Genomic DNA, 21,229 nt, shown 5'->3' with positions numbered 1-21,229 from the left:
AATAAAGACCAGGCTTACTGGTCTGATACAGACTGGTGGAACCAAGACTATGGTCCTTAGTCACCCTTCAGGCCTGGAACTGAACCCACTCCCATGGCTCAACTTTCAGCCAAACACAGAGAGGTTTATGAGGTGAACAATAACATCAGGGAGGTATGCATCCCTCAGAACAATCAACCAGAAGAGATCAAAAAGTCAGCATTTGCCCAAGGATAAAGCTCAGAAGGTAGGAAGGGACAGGAAACAAGGACAAATGAAGACGGTAAACACAGGGAGGAGGTGAGAAAAGTGATGCTACATTGTGGGGATTGCATTCAGTATCATGAAACAAAATGTGTATGAATTGTTGAATGGAAAACTAATTTACTCTATAAACTTTCACCCAAATCACAATAAAAAGTTAAATAAAAATAAAAGGAAATCCCCAGTTTATGGTGATGGAAATTTGGCAATGGAGATTGCTGATGGCTGAACAACATGATTAATGCAATTAATGTCACTAAAATCGTATATGCAAAATAAGCAACTGTTTGAAGGTTTGGACCCAGAAGGCTGGGACTCTGTAAAGCATCCAGGTGACTGAGCCATTGATCTAGTCCAAGGGTTGGCAAACTCTGTAAAGGGCCAGACAGTCAATATTTTAGGCTTTGAGAAATTTGCAAATATTTTACTACAACAAAAAATAATTAAAAAAAATAAACCCTCATATATCTAGACCCCAAAGGGTGGACGGCAACTGGAATTGTAGATAAGGTAGCTCACATTAATACAGAGGCACAAACACTGAGGTGGGGTGTGATGGGGAATTTCAGTTCAATAATAAGGCAATCCTCTGGCTCCTGATACAATGGGCTAGCCTTGTTCTTTTATGAACTGGCGATAAAAAAACATCCTATTGTGTTCATCAGAAGCTCTGGTGGCATAGTGCCTAAGGCACTCGACTGCTCACCAGGAAGCTGGTGGTTCAAACCCACCAGCCACTCCTTAGAAGGAAGGTTGGGCAATCTACTTCCGTAGAGATACCGCTTCAGAAACCCAAGGAGGGGTCTCTATGAGTCGGGGCCGAGTCGACGGCACACAACAACAACAGCAACATTGTGTTCATAATCCAAACACACAGATAAGAGATTGCTTTTCTTAAAACCACAAGAGCACGAGGCTAGGAAATGGAGATCTGGGTTCTAATTCGGACTCTTCCATTGACTCCACGGGCAACCCTAGGCAAGTAATCTCATTCCGCAAAAGCCACATTTCTCCACGTGGAGAATGAAGGGGTGAGATGCTCTGGGTCAGCAAACTTCAGCCCAAGTCAGCTTCTCCATGGCCCTCGAGCTAAGAATGCTTTTTACGTTTCTCAAGGGTTCCAAACCAAGAAACCAAACTCACTGCTATTGAGTCCATTCGACTCATAGCGACCCTTCCTTGGGTTTCCGAGGCGGTAGCTCTACAGAAAGAGATTCCCTAATCTTCCTTCCAAGGAGTGGCTGGTAGGTTTGAATCACCAGCCTTCTGGTTAGCAGTCAAATGCCTTAGGCAATGTGCCACCACCAGAGCTCCCTTTTAAAGGGTTAGGGAGGAAAAAAAGCCCACACATACCACACACAAAGAAGAGCACGTGACAGATCCTAAACAGCCCAGAAAGCCTAAAGTATGGACCATCTGGCCCTTTACAGAAACAGTTTGCCAACCCCTGGACTGGATTGATGGTTCAGTCACCTGAGATGCTTTAGAGAGTCCCAATCTTCTGGGTCCAAATCTCTCTCTCATAGTTGGATTTGGAATAGAACCCACAGGCCTACATCATCCAGAGTTCCTGAGGTCATCCTGACGCATACCCAGGTTTGAGAACCATTGGGACAGATAACCCCCCAAAGTCTACCCAGCTCTTTCCAGGATCCTGGTTATCCCACCGACTGCAGTCTTCTGATACCCAATACCTAGAAGGCAGCCTTTCTCCCAGACGGCTCATTCTGTTGTTTACACGATGATGATCTCACTGTGTTTGGATCCCAACTTTGCCATCTCGTGTGTGACCTTAGCTAAGTTACCTAATTCTTCTGCTCCTTAGGGTCCCCGCCTACAAAAATGGGGTGTTTGGACTGATACAGCTGTTCAATAAAACAGTTATTATTATAACTGATGAAATTTTGTTATCATCCAGTCTCTTTCTCTCACCATGCTGAAATGAGATGTTAGGTCAATGCCTTTTAAAATTATCTAAGCAAAGTTACAAAGGTTATCAGTGTTAAGGACGTGAGCTGTTCACAAAGGGAAAATGCTCTTATATTTCTCCTTCCTTTCACAGAGTGAAGGCATCCAGCTGGTAATCTGTCCTTATCGAGGGACACCAGGAGCTGACTTCAGAAAGAATGAAAACACTGGGGAAACTTTTTATCTATGAACTTTGCTTCCTACTCAGTCAAGCTAACAAAGTGACCGGCTTTGGACTCCTCACACTTGGTGACACCAGCAGGCTCATTTGATGGGAACGCTTCCCTCAGCCATTTTGGAAAGCTTGACCATGAGGGTTGGAAAAACTATCTCCAGGATCTCCGATGAATGAGGGGCTTTGATCTTTTTTGGAAACCCATAAGAACTTGCTACTATCATTCAACACACATGTGTCTTTTTCTTTGGGTAAGAAAGTATTGAATCTCTTACTTTACAAGTAATATCTAGACCATAGGAGTTTTCTCCTCTACTTGTTGAGCCTCCCATTTTTTCAATTCTTGAGATTACACCCAGAGGAACATCAAGTATCACAGCAGAATCCTGTAATGGACAAAAAGACAAAGTCAGTATTTTTGGTCACACAGAATGAAAACATCAGAAACATGAAAAACCACCACCACCACCATATGCTTTCAGGGTAACTTTTACCCTGGCCCTTCACTAGTTGATGGACAAACATGATCTAGATCACACATGAAAGAGCAAGCATTCAAATGTAGCTCCCAACATGGCCCATTCCTCACTGCATACAAACTAATGACTCAACTCCGAGCTATGCAATTCAAGGACCCTGTGATGCTGTGTCTCTGCAGACTTCTCTCACTTGGCATCCTACGTGCCAACCACACTCAACTCCTTCATTGTTTTTCAAATGTTTCCTTGACAAGCTGGCCTGTGCACTTAGCTCAAGGTGGTCACTTTGTCTGAGATGACCTCTCTTTTCCAAAATTCTCCTCCCACCCTCCACTGCTCACAGTCCAGCTCAGCAGGCATCCCCACTAACAAAGCCTTGTTTCCCAATCAGATCAGACAGCTTCCTCCTCTGAAGTCCCACAGCTTGACGTGGGCTGCTGATCACACCCACGTATTTACATGTCTGTATCCCCCCACTAGAAACCCACATCTGAAAGGAGCACCTGTCTTTAGTCATCGGTACAAAGCACACAGGCCTTTATGCACAGCAATGCTTTGCAATGCGGTGTACAACTGGTGCGTTGGCTGCTGGGAGTCATGTTAGTGACTTAATACTGCAATCCCCACGACAAGCTAATCACAGCAACCGCCGCACAGAGACTCCCTCCTGAGCGCCTGGCCCTGTGACTGGGGCTTTGCGTGCACTGCTTCCCGGCATCTGCACGACCATTCCAGGACAGAGATGAATCCCTGTTTTCTGAGGTGACACCCGTCATTTTAAAATGTTCTGATAACTTGCCTAGTAAATACGGGGCGGGGCTGAAACTCCAACCAGGGTCCAAGGACACACATCTCAAGAGCCATTGTAACATTCCTACTCTTTGACCCCATAATTTCACTCATCAGAACTCCTCTCATGGCTGTCATTCAACAGGAAGAGAAAAGTGACATGCATGAAGATACTCAATGGAGCCAGAGGTGGACATCACAGTGGACGAGAGTCAAGCCAGTCAACAAAATGGCACAGGCACGCAGCTAGTCCAATAATTATGGTACATGGAAAAATCCGTGTAAGGATTTTTAAACAGCATCCACAACGCACCGTGACTACAATCCTGTCAAACAGATATTCGCATGAACAAAGGCAGGAAGGCTACACAAACTTTGTAATCCAAAATTTGGACTCTGACAATAAAGAAAGGAAAAAAGGTGCTTGCTGAAGTTTTGTTCTTCAAAAATGTCCTTTTGGGGGAGTACAAATAAGCAGGTTTTTTTTTTTACTTTAAATCCTTCTCCTTAAAATACGATACAAAAACTAAGAACTTCTTCAGGAAATACCAGTCTAGCTTATGATTTGTGTACAAATTCACAAATCTAAGACTGAGGTAGACTCAGAAACAAAAAGGATACACTGTTGATACAAGATGACAACTTGGGTGAATTTTGAGGACATCACAGCTGAAGTGAGATGAGCCAATCTCCAAAGGTCACGTAACGTGGAACTGCATTCAGCTAATGTGCTTGAAACGACAAACCGCAGACAGGGAGGACAAAGAAGTGGTTGCCAGTGGTTGCGAGGAGGGAGGGCATGGCTGTAAAGGGGCAGCATGAGGGGCTTCATAAGGTGACAGGTTGTTGGTGGTGGTTACACAAATTTACACATGGACTCAAAAGCTAAAGAATTCTACACAAAGACATAAAACTGAGTCCATGCAAAAACGGGTGAAATCTGAGTAATGTTTGTAGTCTAGTTCATTGTCCTGTGCCAATCAATTTCCTGGTTTTCATAAAGCCATATAGTTCTTTATCAAAATCCCCCCACCCCGTGCACATGCAGAGGGCCTGGCTGATACGTACATGGGACTGCTCTGTGTAATCTTTGCAAGTTCTTATGAATTCACAATTATTTCAAAATAAAAACATTTTAAAAACACATACCCACCCACTACCATCAAACTGATTCCGACTCAAAGCGCCCCTAGAGGACAGAGTAGAACTGCCCCGGAGGGTTTCCAAGGCTGTCAGTCTTTACAGAAGCAGACTGCCTCATCATTCTCCCATAGAGTGGCTGATGGGTTTGAACCATCAATCTTTTGGTTGGCATCTGAAAGCTTTAACCATTGTGCCACCAGAGCACCTTTAAAAAAAGCATAAGGGTATGGTTATTATGGTGTAGTCAAAAGAGTCCAAGTTCTTGAATGGGACAAAACTGGGTTGAAAGCTGAGTCTTAACACTTAACACCTGGGTGACTCTGGCAAGTTACTGCATCTCTCAGCCTCAGCTGTAAGGTGGGGAGGCTTCAGGATAACGAATGTCAAGGAGCTCGAAACCAGCAGAAGCTGTTGTGAGGGATGAGCATCTTCACACTCGGAAAGCACAGCAGATGCTCCAGCCATTCTCTCTGTACTGACAAGAAGGCATAGTTTAGCTGCTAGGATGGGATGAGAAAGGAGCTCTGGTGGCGTAGTGGTTGAGGCATTTGGCTGCTAACCAGAAGGTTGGCGGTTCAAATCCATCAGCCAGTCTGAAGAAAGATGAGGGAGTCTGCTTCCATAAAGATTTACAACCTTGGAAACCCTATGGGGGTCCCCATGAGTTAGAATAGAGCCGATGGCAGTGGGTTCTTATTTCTGGTTTACGGGATGAGACATCTAACACACAACTCTAATCCAGATACCCAGAGAAAAGTGCTACTCAGTAAATACCCCAAACCCCAAACCCACTGCCTTCGAGTCATTCTGAGTCCTAGTGACCCTGCAGGACAGAGCAGAACTGTCCCAGAGGGTTTCCAAGGCTGTCAATCTTTAGGGAAGCAGACTGCCACCTCTTTCTCCCACAGATCAGCTGCATATTGTAACGTATTTACTTATTGAGTCAATCAAATTATTAAAAGCATACTCTCAAGCAAGTGGTAACAGTATCAATTATTATACTTAGCATACTTTGAGATTCATGAAGGCCTGTAAAAGTTCAACTGTATTAAAGGTCAAAATTATACCTAAAATATACAGAGTAGACAGTAAACGAAAATGTGATATTCTAGAAGCAACATGGAAGAATACAAGAAATAAATAAATAAAGGCAGAATAATTCAACATGAGATGAGACCTTGATCTTGCTGTTCTCTGTCCCTGCACAGAGTAAATCCAATAGCTCTGACCACCCTGACCCCACACAAAGCTGAAAATGGGACACTGAGGAGACACAGGCAAGTCCTGGTCAACAGTGTCCACGTTCTCCCTGCATGACAGGTTCGAGGTCAGATAGCTCAGCAGGCCAAACTGGAAGATCCAGGAATAGGAAAATTAGCCTAACTCTCTAGAAACCTGAGTGTGTACTACCTAACCCAAACAAAAAAACCAAACTCACTGCTGTGGAGTTGGTCCCGACTCAGAGTGACCCCTCCTTGGGTTTCTGAGGCCTTAACACTACGGAAGTAGATTCCCCACCCTTCCTTCTGAGGAGTGGCTGGTGGGTTTGAACCGCCAGCCCTCTGGTTAGCAGTCAGATGCCTTAGGCACTACGCCATGAGAGCTCCTCTGCACTACCTAAATATTATTCAATATTCAAGGTTTCTCAAAGGTCCACTCTAACTCAAAGTTCCATGCTGCTGTACCTCGAAGTGCCTAAAATGGGTGAGAAGTAAACATGACACACACGCATACACACAGAAAAAGCCTTCACTCTATCGAGTGCATGTTAAGTAACCAACCAGTTAAGTAATCAGTATACCCACGAATATGAATAAGGCACTGCCCTCCGGGGCAGGGTGGGGATGGGGTTCAGGCCTAGTTTGGGACCCAAAGGACCATAATGCCAAATTGCTAGTGTCAAGAGTCATAAGAAAAGTCCAGACAAAGTGGGATGGGAGGTGTTCTGGACTGAAGTGTGACCCCCAAGAAGGAGTCCTAACCCTGGTGGCCCATGAACATGACCTTGTTATGTTTGGAAAGAGTTCTGCTCTGCAGATGTTATCAGTTAAATCATACCGAGTACAAGAGTCCTAATCTGAATCCCTTCTGCATGACGAGGACAGGCATGGACACAGGGTCCCACACGGGGGAAGACAGACACCATGTGACGACGGGGGTAGACGCATCTGTAAGTAGCAAAGAACTCCAAGGATTGCTGGAAGCCACTAGAAGCTAGGAGGGAGGCCTGGAAAGACCCCTCCAAAAGGATCGACACAACCAAGCCCCCGAGTTTGGATTTCCAAGCCTCCAGAACTATGAGAAAGCACATTTCCACTCTTTACAATCACCCACTCTGTGGTATTTTGCTATGGCTGCTCTAGGACACTAAGAAAGGCGGTCAGGGGGTGGCAAGCGTCTTTCTCACTGATTGGATCACATGAAGGTTCTGTGGCCGTGGCAGCAGTAAGGGCAAGCTTACAGAATGGAATATAACAGACAGAGATTTGCCTTCTGGAGGTAACAGTGCCATCAAGTCCACATGAGGGCAAAGGCAGATTTTTATCAAAAACACAAGCAAACAAATGAGCTGGGCTTCAAATAGGCTACGGGGCCCTGCCTGGAGAGTGCACTAGGCTAGGATCAGGGCAACTGGGATCACAGGCTGCGTTCCGAGAAGAGAAATGGCACTTTATGAGCACTCAGCATGGAGTGCCGTGGACTGGGAAGGAGGGACCGGGCGCAGGAGTCACGGATGCTAACGCTTCAGTGCGAACAAGAGCCTCTGGGGCACGGCTTTTTCAGGAAGCGGAGGAGGAGGTGGGTGTACGATTCTGCTGGACTCCTGGGGGTGAGTCAAAGATGTAGGCCCAGCTACCTAGGGTGATGGTGGGAGCACCAAGGGACGTGAGAAACACAAGAGGGTGTTCTGAAGAGAACACTGTCAGCGTTACACACCCTGCGTTTGAGCTTATGACGAACTGAGCACATACAGATATTCAGGAAGCAGCTGGAAACACAGAACTGGAACAGGTCCCAAAGGCACCTCACACTCAAGATGTCCAGGACTAATCACACAATTTCTTTTCTCTCAAAACTACACCTTCCTCCAGGGTTTTGTTTTGTATCTTGGTGGCTGGCATTTCAGTCCCCTAGTTACAAAAGCTAGAAACCTAGGAGTCATTCTCTGGATTAAGAAAAGCTATCCTTAGTCCAGTTTCCCATGTCAAACTCTCAAATCAATCTCTCCAACTCTACCGCAACTTCTCTGGACCATGGCAATAGCCAAATTAGTCTCTTGGCATCTACTACTGCTTCCCTCATAATTTTCCCTCCACACAACAGCCAGGGTGATCTTAGAAAATGAAATTTGTCATTGTTGTTGTTGTTTTTGTGTCATTAGCATTCTTAAACCTCTACTTAACCCACTTCAAAAGCTTCACATCACTTGACAATACCATTACTAGGAATATATCCTAAAGAGTCACGTGAGAGACAGCACGAACAGACACACGTACACCTATGTTCATCGCAGCACAATTCACTATAGCAAAGAGATGGAAACAACCTAAATGCCCATCAACGGATGAGTGGATAACCAAATTATGCCACATGCACACAATGGAATACTATGCTACATTAAAGAACAATGAGGGATATGTGAATCATCTCACAACATGGATGAGCCTGGAGGATATTATGCTGAATGAAATAAATCAATCACAGAAAGACAAGTACTGTATGAGCCCATTACTGTAAAAAGACAGGGAAGGGTTTGCTCGGGAAAGGGAACTCACTTAGTAGGTTACCAGGATGGGGAGGGAAGTAGAGGGATTAATTTCAGGCTAGTTGGGGCCCACACGCTAACGTGGGTAGGGTGAGGGATATACGGGAAGGATCTGTGACCACCATGATAACATTAAGAAATGGGAGGACAACGCATTGTGCACATAAGAGATGACAGATGCTAATACCAACTAATGTGTCCACAATACTGCATTGCCATTAACACCAAACACCAGGCTACAGATAAACACATAAACACCTGAGATGATCAGACGGAGGTCAATGAACAGAAGTATACTCCAGACCAAGGATAGACTCAGCTGAGGCTAATCTTGCACAGACACCAGTGATACAAAATACCTGCAGTCCTTACAGAAACAATAGAAGACAGACACAGAGCAATCCCTCACAGACAACCAGACATTATGGGAGAGAGATCCAACAAATCTACCATCTCAGGACCATAGTACTGGGGGACACCAGACTTAATGGGCACAACAAAATACATAAAAGCCTTGCTCCACATCCTACATTGGTGAGTAGCAACTGGGGTCTTTCTTAAAAGCTTTCAAGTGGCCATCTAAGATGCAGTTAATGGTCTCCTAGCGTCAGAAGTGAAGAAGATGAAAAAAAAAAAAAAAAAAGAAACCAAGGGCATCTGGAAGCAATCAGCCCTAGGACACGATGGCCCTTGAGACCAGAAGAACCGGATGGTGCCCAGCTACCAATGCCAACCACTTAGGAAAGGATCAAATCCAGAGATCCTGGATAGAGTGGGAGGGAAAACGTGGAACAAAATCAAAAAACTCAATAATGACCAGAATTACTGATCAGATGAAATCAGGTGAGACCCCAAATACTATGGCCCTGGAATACATTCTGCGCCTGGAATAAAACACACCCCCAGGGGCTGGCTCTCAGCCCAATAGTTAACAAGATGTGCATGTAGACCACTCAACTCAAGATGATGCACCCACATACTCTAAGGTAATACACCCCTTAGAGCAACAGACCACGGGACACCAGAGGACCAACATTCAAAACGAGGAAATGCAGCACAAACAGGAGTGCATAAATATGAGGGGCACAGGAGGAGGGTTACAGGGTAGGGAGGGGAAGAGACTGGGTTAGGGTTGGACATGGTAAATGGTGAATGAAACACGTAACAGTGAATGTAAAACAAGCTCTTAAAATAAAAATAAAATTATGGCTGGAAGAATAAAAATATATTCTTCCAGCCATAATACATTAAATAAATAAATAATAAAAGAGCAAATCCTTAACAACATCTATGAGGCCCATGTCATCTGGCCACCACTTACCTCTCCTCTCTCAATCCTTACCATACTTCCCCTATACTCCAACCACATTGTCCTCACCACATGTCCCCTTGCTTTCAAGGTCTACTGCTGTTCCCTTGGCCTCTTCTTTCCTCCCTAGCCCCTGTTCTGCATCTAGATAAGTTCTGCTCTTTCTTCTGACCACAAGCTAAGCATCACTTTCTCAAGACAATTTCCCAGGCTCTTCAGAGTATTACCCTCCTATACTAACCCCATGAGATACTCATCAAGGCTTCCTATTATATAATTATATATATGATTATTGATTAACATCAGCTGACCCCATTAGAACTATAAGCATTATGGGAGAAACAGTGTCTGCTGTGCTCACCATCATCTCCTTGCCCCCACCACAGAGACACAATGGGGCCTCAAATATTCAATAATGACCCAGGATTCCACTCGTAGGCATATACCCCAAAGACTTGAAAGTAGGGATGCCAACAGCTACTTACTTACCGACATTCACTGTGGCATTATTCACAATAGCCAAAAGGTGGAAACAACCCAAACATCCACCAACAGATGAATGGATAAACAAAATGTGGTACCTAATATGGGATGTTATTCAGCCTTAAAGAAAAATGAAATATTGATACATGGCTGAACCCTTAAAACACATTATGCTGAGAGAAGCCAATCACAAAAGAATAAATATTATATGATGCGACTTATGAAGTACTTTGCATAGGCAAATGTACAGAGACAAGTTCATCAGTGGTTAATAAATTTGGAAAAATGAGGAGTTCCTACTTTTGTGGCACTGAGTTTCTGTTTGGGGGGGATGACAAATATTTGAAAACAGCGGTGATGTTTACACAACATGGTGAAGGTGATCAATGTCACGGGATTATACACTTGATATGGTTAAAATTGGCCAATGTTTTGTTCTATCTATTTTACTACACTAAAAAAAAATAGATTTGCTTGCATGGTTAAAAAAAGAAGAAAAGAACGAAAGATTGGGACTGGAGCTAGAGGTATGGAAAGCAACTGACTACTGAAAACGGAGGGAGGGACAGAGCTCTGGAGGAACAGACACGTAGAAAAAACACCAGAAAGAACGAACTACAAGGAGGACAAAGGGCGGAAGTGGGAGAAGAGTGAGGAGTGACAAAGATGTCAGTGAGTGACAAAGATGGAAGGGGTGGCCGACAAGATGCAGCGCCGCAGAGACACGGAAGAGCTGAGGAGTGGAAGCCAATCTGCTCTGCAAACTTTCCCCCAAATCACAAGAAAAGAAGAAAGGGAACCTGGGCCAGGGGTGGGGGGAGAGCTGGGACTCAACCAAGGCCACTGGAATTGACTGGTGAAGGGGCAGTTTCAATAGGGAACAGAAGCCAGGCCGCAAGAAATTAAGGAGGCAAGAGTCCGGAAGGGGAAGCAGCATGTGTGGACTCATTTTTCAAGAAGTTTGCCAGAGAAGGGGAAGAAAGCAAATGGTAGTAGCAGAGGGTAGCAGTGTCGCCAGAACTGCTTTTAGACCGAAGAGCCCGGAGCAGCTCCAAGAGCTGGGGGTTGGTGGGGGTGGGGAAGAGCCATGAAAACAGAGAATGGCTGGTGGGCATAAGGTTCCAGAGAAGCAAGAGGATAAAGATGAAGGTTCAAGTCAAGGAGAAACCAACACCTAGTTCTTTCCTCTCAGATGGGAGGGAAGGAGGAGAAGTGGGGTGATGACCCACGGATAGGAACTTGTGGGAGTTCAGTGAGGATGAATTTTAGCTTTTCAACAGAGCAAGAGACAAGGTCAGCTAGACATGAGAAGTCAGCTAGACATGAGATTCAAAGAATTGCCGAAGCAGCAATGAGACCCTTTCTGAGATCCAGAAGGCTGCACATGTAGTGGAACGAATGAATTCAATCCATTAGATGGGCTTCTTAGTCACCTCTTTAGTCACCATCAGTGCTCAGTCATCCAGATGGTAGACTTTTCCCAGATTTGGGGACTGGCAAATTGGGACTGGTACAGGGGTAAAGGGGCAAAGCGATCTAGGGTATTAACAGGACTGTTTTTAACCTTAAAATATCACTCATTTTGCAGCAACAATATAAGGAGATGACTTACGATGCAAAGTTTAAAAACTACCTATAATACACCTCCTCTGGTCCCATTATGTTCCTATTTATTAGATCCTATTTTTTTGTTTATTTAGCATTATTTCTAGCAAAGATGGACCAGAAAGGATGGGCCATCTACTTCTGAAAAATTGGCCACTGCAAACCTTAGGAGTAGCAGTGAAGCACTGCCTGACGTATTACTGGAAAACTTCATGAATAGCGATGAAGCATTATCTTGGTAAAGCAAAGAAGGGGAAGACCCCCAATGAGACAGAAGACCATAACAATGAGCTCAAGCATAGCAAGGACTGTGAGGCTGGCGCAGGACAGGGCAGCATTTCATTCCATTGTACATGGGGTCACTATGTGTCAGAACCAACTCAATGGCACCTAACAACAGCATTATTTCACCTCCTTTAAAATGAGAAGTATCGAAGCCACTGAACAGAAGGACCTCAAAAAGGAAAATCTTGAGAAGTTTCCAGTGCATTTTCCTGAAAGAAAAATACTAGCTATACCTACAGGAAAGGAGTCTTGGTGGTGCAATAGGTAAGCACTCATCTGCTAACCCAAAGGTTAATGGTTCAAACCTACCCAGTGGCTCCAGGGGAGAAAGACCTCCCATAAAGACTGCAGCCTAAGAAACCCAATGGAGCAGTTCTACTCTGTCCCATGGGGTTCTTATGAGTCAAAATTGACTTGACAGCACCCAACAACAACAGGTCTTCAGGAATCCTTTTTGCCCATGCTTATGTTGGAGTGGGCTGGCCTTCTCTTTGGGAAAGAATACATCTGGCTTTGAAATGTCCTCAATGGAATGTAAACTTTGCATGCCTTCCTTGTGGTAAGCTTGAACTCACCTCTCTCACTGCAGTCAGCTACAGAGTAGGGAACCCAAGACACTTGTCCAATGCCCAGCTCTTGAACAGAATGATACCCAGCTCCCATCCAAGGCTTAGTTCAGAACCTAGTATTTGGGAGGCAGAACCTAACGGACGTGCACAAGCTGTCCACTCACGGAGATTCTTCAGGTACTATCTGCATTGTTAAACCAGCAAGACACAATGTAGCCAAACCATTATCTTAGTGCCTCCTAAAAATATCTGTAGTGAGCAAAACTTACTGTTGTATGCTCTGTCTTTACTGAGGGTCAAGAAAGGACTATTGGATTGCATGGTACTCAAGAGCCTTTGGTTGTAAAACTGCCTGAGGAACCAAATCACTATGTTTCTCTCTTTTACAGAAAACCCAAATGACAAATTTCTGCTTGAATTTAGTTCTAGGAAGAATGTGTTGTTCTACATTTACCTCAAGTAGACACACGCCCTGGAGAGAACAATCATGGGAGAAGGAAGGGCTGCTTATGCACAGGGAGATAGCTCAGGGTGCAGAAGAGTATGAAGGGATGGACACTGGGAGGAGGTAACTATGGGGAGGAAGTGGAGGGGAGCTGCTGCATTGTAAATTTTGGTCAATGACATGAGACAAAGTATATGTGAACTGCTGTATGAAAAGTGAATTTACTCTGTAAATCTTCACCCAAATCCTAAAAAAAAAAGAATGTGTTGTTCTAACTTACCTTCAGAAAATGAAAACAATATAATCCAATACGCTTTGTTTCATCAGCAGTCCTAAACCTAGAACCAGACTGTACTGCCGAAGGGTTATCTCCTTGCTCAACTGAAAAGCTTAAATACATTTATTCCCTTAGCTTCTTACACATCTCCTGCATTCTATTTTAAAAAGAGGGGTTCAAGCATAAGAAGGAATGAAGTTCTGATGTAAACAACCAGGACAAACCTAGAAAACATTAAGTGAAAGAAATCAGACACAAAAGGTCACGTATTGAACAATTCCAATTATATGAAATATCCCAAACAGGCAAATCTATAGAGATGGAAAATAGATTAGTGGTTGCCTAAGGCTTGGAAGGATGTGGGTAGTAACTGCTTCATGGGTATGGGGTTTCCTTTTGGGATGAAGAAAATGTCCTAAAACTAGACTCAGTGACATTATATTTATCATGTTATGCAACCATTACTATTATGCATCTCCATATTTTTCTATCATCCTTAACAGAAGCTCCATGCCCCTTACCAATGACTCCTCCTTTCTCCCTCTCTCCCACTCCTGAAAACCACAAATAAACGTTGGTTTCTATACACTTGCCTCTTCTAGATCTCTTGTATAAATGGAATCATACGATACTTGCCCATCTGAGTCTGATTTATTTCACTCAGCATGATGTTTTCAAGGTTCATCCATGTTGTAGCATGTATCAGAACTTCATTTTTCGTTATGGCTGAATAACATCCCATTGTTTGCGTGTACATTTTCTTTATCCATTCACTGGCTGATGGACATCTGGGTGGTTTTCACCTTGTGGTGATTGTGAATAGTGCTGTAATGAACACTTGAGTACAAGTATCTGTCTGCATGCTCGTTTTCAGTTCTTTTGGGTGTATACCTAGGATGAAGATTGCTGGGTCCTATGGAAACTATTTAACTGCTTGAGGAAATGTCAAACTGTTTTCCATCACAACTGTGCCATCCAACCAAGTCGATGAGGGCTCCAGTTTCTTCACACGCTCACTAACACCTGTTGTTCCCTGATTTTTTTTTTAAGCACAGCCATCCTCATAGAGGTGAAGTAATATCTTACGCAGTTTTCATTTGCATTGGGCTGCTAACCAGAAGGTCAGCGGTTCAAACCCACCAGCCACTCCATGGAAGGAAGATGAGGCAATTTACTTCCATAAAGATTTACTGCCTTGGAAACCCAATGGGGGTCGCTATGAGTTGGAACCAACTCAACGGCAGTGAGTTTGGGTTTTTTGTTTTAATGGCTCCTGAGAGTCCCTAGGTGGTGCGAACAGTTAACACATCAGGCTGCTAACAAAAGGTTGGAGGTTTGAGTCTACCCAGAGGTGTCTCAGAAGAAAGGCCTGGCACTCTACTTCCAAACAATCAGCCACTGAAAACCCCATGGGGCACAGTTCTACTCTGACACACGTGGGGTCACCATGAGTCAGAATCGACACAAAGGCCACTGGTGTGGGATACGCTAACAATGTTGAAAGCTTCAGTCATGTTCTTGTGTGTCTAAGGCATTTCCGTATAGTAGTTGTATAGTTGTAAATCCATACGTTAAGTCTTAATTCCACATTGGGCTTATCTCCAACAAGTCCTTCTCCTATAATGTTATTTTTATGAATAGGAGCAGCAAAAAATCATTTATACATTTATAATAAATCATTTATACAACCATTCTCAACTCCACTCTTTCCTTCAACTCCTACTTCTAAATGGCTATTTAAATCCTCCCAAATCTCTCAGGGCTGCTTTCCCCTCCCTATCTTTACTGCTGGGAGCTCTGGTGGCATAGTGCATAAGGCATTTGACTGCTAACCAGAAGGGCGGCGGTTCAAACCCACTACAAGGTTGCTCTTCCTGCCTCCAGCTCTCTCTCCCCTAGTCCATCATGCACAGTGCACCCAAACTTGTCTTCCTAAAACACACATCTGAAACATCATTCTCCGTGTAACATTCATACAGCACAACCATGATTTACAAGACTCGAGGCTGCTTATGCTTTGAGCCTCATCTTCTCCCATTCCCCACTCCTCCCTCCACTAGCTCTGTTCCAGCCCCAACAGATTACTCAGCCATTTCCACAAAATACAACACTTTTCTGCATCATTATACATGCGGCTATCTCCACCTGGAATACTCCTCCCTCACTTCTATCCAGAAAATTGTTACCATTCTTCAAGACTTGGTGCAAATATCACTTTCTCTGTGACGTATTCTACAACTTGTCAAGCTGGGTTAATCATCATCTCCCATAGAACCTCACAGCACTGGGTGCATACCACTGTACACTTCATCATATTACATCCCAGCTACTCATCTCTATATCCCACAAGACTGTGCATGCCTCAAGGTCAAGAGCAGGAAGGTCTCATTCACCTGGCTCAGCTCACCCTGATGCTCAGTGAATCCTTCCGGGATGAAGCCATGAACAGGTAGATGCATGAAGGGTTAGTCTGCCTTTCCCATCCACCATGGTGCCCGAACCCAAAGTGCTCCGGAGAAGACCCTGGTAGTGGTCAGCCCGCAGTACAGATGACAGGGCACTGCGTGCTCAAATAGCCCCCGATGCAGCACCGGACTAACCCTGCAGTGTAGTAAATTACTTTGTGTGGCTTTTCTACCCATAAGTCTTTGTAAACTCCGAGGTGGGACTTGCTATGAGCAACTGAGGAGCTCCTGATTGCTGAAGGTGTCCACCTGGAGTATTTCTGTTGGGAGTGGCACAAAACAATGTTCTGGGAGGTGCCCACTCTCTCTCAGGTGCTTAGAGTTCTGATGCTATAATTGGCTAGTTTGACCACCCTGCCGGGCTCAAAAGGAGGCCTCCTAGAGGCAGAACTCTCTCTGACTGCTGGTTGAGGAAGACGTGCTGCTGAAAGAGACACGGGCTCCTGAAAGAGACACGCGCTGTTGGGAAAGAGACGCAAGAGATGCGCATTGCTGAGTGAGACACCGAGGGACACACACTGCTGGAGGAGAGACTGTGAGAGACTGTTGGCTGAGGGACGGTGGGCTGGGAGAGAGACTGAGCATTCTTCCTGAACTTGAGTTGTAGCCTGGTGCTTCCCTAATAAACCCCATAATCCGCGAGTTCTGTGTGGCCACTGCAGCGAATTATCAAACCCAGGAGAGAGGTGGTGGGTGCTTTGGGAGGAACGGTTGGAGAAAAGACTGGAGGGAGGCAGCATGTCTCGCCTCTCAGGAATAGGCCTTGGGCTATTGATAGTAATTCTGTCTTCCTCTTGTGGGATTAGAGGAGGTCGGAACATGTGGCCTCCTTGCCATTTTTGTAAACCCCAAGCCAAATTCCTGAGCATCCTTCAGGTCAAAAGATGGCTACTGGATTTCTGAACTCTGGAAGCAAGGTTAGTATTAAAGATGCCACCAGTGAGTGGGGTTTGCACTGTGGTCAATCCACAGTGGCCAGGCTATTAGCCTCTTCCCTCCCAATTTCACTCACTGAATCCTCTTTCACTGAGCACCTACTGTCTACCAGACACTGTCCTCACTAGTAATGGAAGACTAAAAGAACTCACCATCTACCTAGTTACAGCCCCCAAGGCATTAGCAAATACAGAAGACAGATTTCGTTCACCCAAGACATATTGATTGAGTGCCCTCAATGTGCCAGGCTCCATTCTAAGTGCTGAGAATGTACCAGTGACCATATAGACAAGAATCGATTCCTGTCTTCATGGAGCCTCTATTCTAGTGGGGGAGACAGACAGCAAATAAGATGAACCAGTGAAATATATAAAATAGGAGACAGTAACAAGTGCTCAGGAGAAAAACTACACATGGCAGGGGAGAAAGCCAGAAGGGGCAGGAAATTTTAGACAGGATGGCCAGGGAAGGCTTCACGGTCATCAGTGTTAATGCAGGGACGTGAAGGAAAGAGCTGCAGGCACACAAAGAGGGAACAATTCCTCTGAGGAATGCGGGAGAAGGCTTCAGAGAGGGCGTGGCTTTTGAGGTGGCTTCTGGATGGGGCAGGGACAGGGCATTCAGGTACGGCGAAGGCAGAGAAGCGCCGGAGGCCTCTCATTGTGGGCAAACGGATGGGGCTTTGCCCAGTTTGAGGGAATGTTTGGAAAAAAGTGACCTGAGCTGATACTGGAGAAGTCAGCAGGAACCAGATTGTGGAGGATTTTTATGCCATACAAAGAACTGATTTTGTTCTGTGGGCAACAGGGAGCCAACAATAGCCTTAGAACTGAGAAGTATGCTCGTCGGCATGGTTTTAAAGAAGATCGCCAGGGAGGTAGTATGCAGGGCAGGTCACAGAGGGGATGGCCACGTGATGGGGACAGGAAGAAGAAGGCTGCAGCAGCAGTGCAAGGAGACAATAATGGGCTTCTCCTTCCCAGGGCACTTGCCCTTGACATCCGAGACAGGACAGCTCACCCCTGAACCACACAGCACGCATCATGATTCATCACTCCCACGGCAGTGTTTACATACCTGAAACAAACAGGTGTCCACCTCAAAATGCCAGTGAGATGACAGCCCTTTGTCAAACACACACAGAAGTTTTCCTATTTTGCCACAGAATCCACAATTAATTTTCTTGTTTAAGACTTTAAGTGAGGAAACACTAAAATGACTACGTGTCTAGGCTTCTGTATCCTCATGGAAACCGCTTGCTTTATAAGATGCTCCCTGCTTTATACTTAGTACTAACTGTTACGCCTACTGGTCAAGATGGTTACGTAAAACTTGGTGGAAGAAGACAAAAGTGAGTCATCAGGTCAAAGGGGCCTTGTGTTCACCCACCTGACCGCTGGCTACTCTCCACCTCCAGAGTGCTGAGCGTTCTCCCAAACCCAAGAGTGGTGCATGCGCCTTCTTGGTACTCTGGAAACTTCCAACCAGTGGAAGGAAGCAAATGGCACTCACAGTCCCACTCTCCAATCAGCACATCTAACCACTAACCGTGCTGGTCAATTTCCTTCTGACCTCTTTTCTGGAGATCGCTTTTGTCACTTGCATGTAGTTGACATTACATTTTACCCACAATCTTGTCACAACACCACATTTTGAATAAGTTCCCCAAAACACCTTCCGTGATAACAAGCCCAGAGTCCCAAAGGTGAAAGGGACTGTCACACTGTATGTAATTCTAAGCTTTGATGATTCTTTCAAATACTAGCATCAAATCTCTCATTGACTTCTACTGCTGCATCTCTGTTTGAGTCTTGGAAGTGCACAGAAGTCTACCCCCTGCTCACAGCTAGCCATTTCCAACGCTCGCAGCGAGATCCAGCAATGCCGCCCTTCGGTCTTACCAGCTTCAGACTGAAGAGCAACATTTCTTTCCATCGCTGCTCACAGTACAGTCACTAAGCCAGCTCCCTAGGTCTGAACTTGCTTAAGTTTGTCAAGGTCCCTCTTAAAGGGTGGCCCCTGGATTTGAATAGGACGCTTCAGACAGGACAAATGTCTCACTTCATCTGGCCAGTATAATATACGTCTGTTAATCCAGCCTACAGTTACAGAAGCCTTTTGATGAATTGTATCCAACTGCTGCCTGTTGTATTCCTGTTAGGACAAGATCTCCTCCACCCTTTACTTACACCATTCATTTTTACTAAGTAAATGTCACCTACGCTAAATTGCACATTATTTGTTTCAGTCCAGTATCCTAGCCGATTAAGATGATTTCAAACCATAAATCTGTCACCCCACACATTGGCTAGTCTGACGTTTTTCATATAGTGGCCACGAGCATCTAATATGTGTTCACGTGCACTGCATTAGATATGTTGGACGGGACAGGCCCCACACAAGACATAAGCGACCCACCTTCCTGGTTGGCATCGAGCTTTTAATGCAGGATCTACAACTCCGCCACCACCAAACCCATGTTTCTTCACCAGGCTCTATCATATGCCTTGATTCAGTCAAGACACTGCATCAGTAACACTCACAGTGGTTGACTTCTGCTGTTCTAGGTACTTAAAAACCAGCCTTTTAAACAATTAATTCTGAACTTTTTTTTTTGCCAATTGCTGTCAAGGCCCGACATCATGCTCACTGCTCTGTTCAATTCCAGAATCTTCTTTCACATTCTGGGAAATAAGAACATTTGCTCGTCTCATTTCTGTCTTACTCAGAAAACAGAATCGATTCATAGAGCTGAAAGGCTTACTTTACGGAGGGACTGTGTAGCCTGGCCCACATGCCAGTCCCTATCTACACTGTGCTGGAGGCGCTGCCCTCAGCTGGGGCAGCTGGCAAAGGAGCTCTCCCACCTACAGCAATATGAACAAGAAACGGAAGTTTGCAGAAGTTGAGTACAATAGTGAACATCATCATAAAAGACACAGACCCAAAGATGAAAACGCTTCCAGATTAGAACCGTCCAGAAGAACTGGTGAGGTCAAAGCAGTAACATAAAAGCTGGTCTCCCAACAGTCTCAAGGTCTCCTGTGTATGGGGGCCTGCTGAGCCACTCTTCCATGCACTCCAGACCTGATCTTCCTTAGTTCAGCCAATCAAAGTGTACTTGCCCCATCAGGCCAACCCATGCAATGGCAGGCCTAAGTCCTTCCCTGGCAACTGTTCACTGGGGCACCTCTACTCCATCTCACTGCTCCATCAACAAGTGGCAGACATTCCATGACCACAGAAAGAAAATACAGAGCAGCACTAAGCCCCACCATCATCATCCCAGTTTTCAACTGCTATTTAGCGTCTTGTAGTTGAATGCCTAGAAAGCGCTAGAGCAGTGGTCCTTAACCAGACATTTACATCAGCATCCTCTTTCGTGAAGCTTTAAAAATACAACTGTGCCTGAACCAGAGCCCTAGAAATTCTGGTTATATGAATGCATCGTGAAAAAAATATATCGACATGTCAACTATTACCTCAATATTACTGACGTCTGTTGGCTCTGGATCATTGGTTAAGCTTCACAGGTGGTCTTCATGGGTTCTGGGTAAAGAACCACTGTCCTGCTCCTGACTAACAGCTCCAAACAAGCCAGTGGTTATAACTACCAACCCCTCCCCCTAGCTGGAGAACCAAAACTTTTTTAAAATTCACTCTGCTATCTGCATACACAGGTGTTAGTGTAAAATGAGTTTTGCATAAGCCAAAAATTAAGAGTTGAGCAGAAAATCTATTCCCCATGTTAATCTGATCCACAGTCAATCTCGCAAGGTAGCAGTGAAACAGTTCAGCATTATCTTTAAGAGTTAGGGTCATCTTTATGGTCTTAGAGTCTACTTACCGTTTCCAAACTTCTTAAATAAAGGCGATAATTTGTGATGTATACTCTTCCCTTAATGGGGCCATTGAAAGGACATATGTAAATAACTTCTTTGTCTATTAAGATAAAAAAAGTACCCTAAAATAATGGAAATATATACCAAAATACACAACAAATGGCACTAATTTATTATAAACTATTTGGCTAAAAATAACTATAATGGGGGAAAAAATCATTGCAAAGGTTTAAAGGTAGCAGTGGTAATGTTTCTACATTACCAGGCTAGGTCCAGTTGGCACACTGGGAGAACTTGGGGCACATGTCACCTGCAGGCACCAGCAGTGATTCACTGAGCTTGGCCACAACGCTGTGACAACAACTGGGGAGCAGAAGTGAATGAGGGCACTGATGCTACTCCCCTCAGGTGGCTGTAAAGGTAACTATTTAGCTACTTCAACAGGAGAGA

At 44.8% G+C, this 21,229-nt stretch overlaps 1 protein-coding gene across 1 annotated transcript in view; it reads right to left on the bottom strand.

Annotated features, from left to right (window-relative positions):
* MTM1 (myotubularin 1) overlaps nucleotides 1–21,229 on the bottom strand; it is a 93,966-nt gene that overhangs the window by 61,599 nt on the left and 11,138 nt on the right. Inside the window, 3 exon segments of the mRNA XM_042782927.1 lie at nucleotides 2,662–2,772; nucleotides 17,958–18,014; nucleotides 20,785–20,879. Of these exon segments, the coding sequence (XP_042638861.1) occupies nucleotides 2,662–2,772; nucleotides 17,958–18,014; nucleotides 20,785–20,879 (263 nt within the window).

This window comes from Orycteropus afer, unplaced genomic scaffold (assembly GCF_000298275.1).
Source record: "Orycteropus afer afer isolate SDZICR_OR568_19922 unplaced genomic scaffold, OryAfe1.0 scaffold00519, whole genome shotgun sequence".
Lineage (NCBI taxonomy): Eukaryota > Metazoa > Chordata > Mammalia > Tubulidentata > Orycteropodidae > Orycteropus > Orycteropus afer.
Note: the sequence above shows the minus strand (reverse complement) of the source record. Positions and strands in the feature narration are given on the sequence as shown.